This window comes from Numida meleagris, unplaced genomic scaffold, assembly GCF_002078875.1.
Source record: "Numida meleagris isolate 19003 breed g44 Domestic line unplaced genomic scaffold, NumMel1.0 unplaced_Scaffold977, whole genome shotgun sequence".
In the NCBI taxonomy this organism is placed as follows: domain Eukaryota; kingdom Metazoa; phylum Chordata; class Aves; order Galliformes; family Numididae; genus Numida; species Numida meleagris.
Window position 1 is genome coordinate 9,531 of NW_018365192.1, and position 3,281 is coordinate 12,811.

The 3,281-nt window shown below is 67.3% G+C and overlaps 2 protein-coding genes across 2 annotated transcripts; both read left to right on the plus strand.

Annotated features, from left to right (window-relative positions):
* Window positions 1-192: 192 nt before the first annotated feature.
* Window positions 193-1,859, plus strand: LOC110392098 (ryanodine receptor 1-like; the record flags this gene model as incomplete). The annotated part of the gene is given in 4 exon segments (XM_021384053.1): window positions 193-283; window positions 367-507; window positions 1,290-1,453; window positions 1,724-1,859. Coding segments are annotated over 4 exon segments (532 nt in total), but the record flags the coding sequence as incomplete, so codon positions are not given.
* A 456-nt stretch (window positions 1,860-2,315) lies between these two features.
* LOC110392099 (ryanodine receptor 1-like) lies at window positions 2,316-3,264 on the plus strand. Its single transcript, XM_021384055.1, has 3 exons — window positions 2,316-2,483; window positions 2,569-2,689; window positions 2,918-3,264. The coding sequence occupies exons 1-3, from the start codon at window positions 2,331-2,333 to the stop codon at window positions 3,160-3,162; spliced, it is 519 nt and encodes a 172-aa protein (XP_021239730.1). The 5' UTR covers window positions 2,316-2,330; the 3' UTR covers window positions 3,163-3,264.
* The last annotated feature ends 17 nt before the right edge of the window (window positions 3,265-3,281 follow it).

The window sequence follows — 3,281 nt, forward strand, 5'->3', positions numbered from 1 at the left end:
TATCCCCACTGATGTCTCATGTTCCCATTGCCTCCATGTCCCCTTGATTCCATGTCCCACCGATGTCCCCACGTCCTACTGACATCCCCAAGCCCCACCAACGTCCCCATGCCCCACTGCCGTCCCCACTGCCGTCCCCACTGCCGTCCCCACTGCCGTCCCCACATCCCACTGACGTCCCCGTTCCCCCAGGTACATCCGTCCCTCCATGCTGCAGCACCTCCTGCGCCGTCTCGTCTTCGATGTCCCCATCCTCAACGAGTTCGCCAAAATGCCGCTCAAGGTGGGACCTTGGGGACCCCCGGGGACCCCCGCGTGTCACCCCACGGCGTCCCCGTGTCACCCCGTGTCCCCACGTCCCCGCAGCTGCTGACCAACCACTACGAGCGGTGCTGGAAGTACTACTGCCTGCCCAGCGGGTGGCCCAACTACGGGGTCAGCTCCGAGGAGGAGCTGCACCTGACCCGCAAACTCTTCTGGGGCATCTTCGAGTCCCTGGCACACAAGGTGTGGGGCGGGCGGTGGGGATGTGGGGATGGGGATGTGGGATTGGGATGTGGGGTTGTGGTGGTAGCACTGGGATGAGGATATGGGGATGGGACGTGGGGGTTGGGATGGGGACATGGGGTTGGGATGTGGGGATGGGATGAGGGATTGTGGTGGGGGTATTGGGGTGAAGATATGGGGATGGGACTTGGGGTTGCGATGGGGACACTGGGGTGAGGGTATGGGGATGGGACGTGGGGTTGGGACGTGGGGTTGGGACGTGGGGTTGGGACATGGGTATGGGATGTGGGGATGGGACGTGGGGATGGGACGTGGGGATGGGACGTGGGGTTGTGGTGGGGACACTGGGGTGAGGATATGGGGCTGGAGATACAGGGTTGTGGTGGGGGCATCGGGATGAGGATATGGGGATGGGATGTGGGGTTGGGATGGGGACACGGGGATGGGGAAGTGGGCTTGGGATGTGGGGATGGGACGTGGGGATGGGGATGAGATGTGGGGTTGGGATGGGGATGTGGGGTTGGGATATGGGGATGGGGATGAGATGTGGGGATGGGGACATCTGACCAACACGGGACCGGGGACGTGGGCACCCGACCCACTGACGGAGGAGGACGTGGACAGGGCTGCCCCACACCGGGCTGTGGGACGGGGGCACGCAGGGCACTGTGGGGTCTCTGAGGGGTCTCTGTGGGGTCTCTGTGGGGTCTCTGTGGGGTCTCTGTGGGGTCTCTCTCTCTCTCTGTGGGGCTCCCGGCCCCACGCCCCCCACGTCCCCGCAGAAGTTCGACCCCGAGCTGTACAAGCTGGCCATGCCGTGCCTCTGCGCCATCGCGGGCGCGCTGCCCCCCGACTACGTGGACGCCAGTTACTCCTCCAAGACCGAGAAGAAGGCGTCGGTGGACGCCGAGGGCAACTTCGACCCCAAACCCGTCGAGACCCTCAAGTAGGGGAGGCCCCGGCCCCACGGCTCCGGTGGGGCAGGCGCGGCGTCCTCCCCTGCTCCGTGGGGCGGGCGCGGGGTCCCCGTGTCCGGTGCGGGGTGGATGTGGGGTCGCCTTCTCCTCTGTGGGGTGGGGGTGAGGTCCCCCAAACTTTTCCTCTCCCGTGGGGCGGGGATGGGGTCCCCCCTCGTCCCGTGGGGCGGGGATGGGGTCTCAGCTCCCCCGTGGGGCGGGGGTCCCCCGTCCCCGACCGCCCTGTGCCCCCCGTGCAGCGTCATCATCCCCGAGAAGCTGGACGGGTTCATCAACAAGTACGCCGAGTACACGCACGAGAAGTGGGCGTTCGACAAGGTGGGACCCCCGGGNCCCTCAGCTTCGTGTCCCAATGGGTGTCCCCATGCTGGGTGACATCTGGTGACCCTCAGCTTGGTGTCCCAGTGGGTGTCCCCATGGTGGGTGACACCTGGTGGCCCTCAGCTTGGTGTCCCAGTGGTGTCCCCATGGTGGGTGACACCTGGTGGCCCTCAGCTTGGTGTCCCAATGGGTGTCCCCGTGGTGGGTGACACCTGGTGGCCCTCAACTTGGTGTCCCAGTGGGTGTCCCAATGGGTGTCCCCATGGTGGGTGACACCTGGTGGCCCTCAGCTTGGTGTCCCAATGGGTGTCCCCGTGGTGGGTGACATCTGGTGGCCCTCAACTTGATGTCCTAATGGGTGTCCCCGTGGTGGGTGTCCCCATAGTGGGTGGCATCTGGTGGCCCTCAGCTTGGTGTCCCCATGGGTGTCCCCATGGTGGGGTGACGCCTGGTGGCCCTCAGCTTGGTGTCCCAGTGGGTGTCCCCATGGTGGGTGACTTCTGGTGGCCCCACACGTGATGTCCCATGGGTCTGGTGACTCCGGGTGTCCCCTCCCCACGCCGCAGGTTCGGGGCGGAGGAGACTCACGAGGAGAACCGCGTCCACCTGGGCAACGCCATCATGTCCTTCTACGCCGCCCTCATCGATCTGCTGGGCCGCTGCGCCCCCGAAATGCACGTGAGGATGCGCGGGGACGCGGGGACGCGTGGGGCGCGCGGTGCGGCAGCCCCATCCCCACTGCCCCCCGCCTCCCGCCCCACAGCTGATCCAGGCTGGGAAGGGCGAAGCGCTGCGGATCCGCGCCATCCTGCGCTCCCTGGTGCCGCTGGACGACCTGGTGGGCGTCATCAGCCTTCCCCTACAGATCCCGGCCTTTGGGAAAGGTGTGGGGCGCTGCGGGGTGGGCCGCGGGGCGCTATGGGGCGGGCGATGGGGCGGGCGATGGGGCGGGCGATGGGGCGGGCATCGTCAGCCTTCCCCTGCAGATCCCGGTGTTTGGGAAAGGCGCGGTGGGGTTTGGGCTCCACGGCGTCCCCTGGGGCTCCGTGGGGCGCCGTGGGGTGCTATGGGGCGCCGTGGGGTGCTATGGGGCGCCGTGGGGTGTCCCGCAGACGGGAACGTGGTGCAGCCCCGCATGGCCGCCAGTTTCGTGCCGGACCACAAGGCGCCCATGGTGCTGTTCCTGGACCGCGTCTACGGCATCGAGACGCAGCAGTTCCTGCTGCACGTGCTGGAGGTCGGCTTCCTGCCCGACATGCGCGCCGCCGCCTCGCTCGACACGGTGCGTACGGGATCTGTGGGGCGGCTGTGGGGCGGCTGCGGGGTCCCCTTGTCCCGTTGGATGGGCGGAGGGTGACCTTGTCTCATAGGGTGGTTGTAGGGCCCACCAGTCCTGCGGGGTGAGGGTGGGTTCCCCTCAGCCCATGGGGTGGAGGTGGGGTCAAGCCGTCCTCCCTTGTCCTGTGGGGTGGGTAC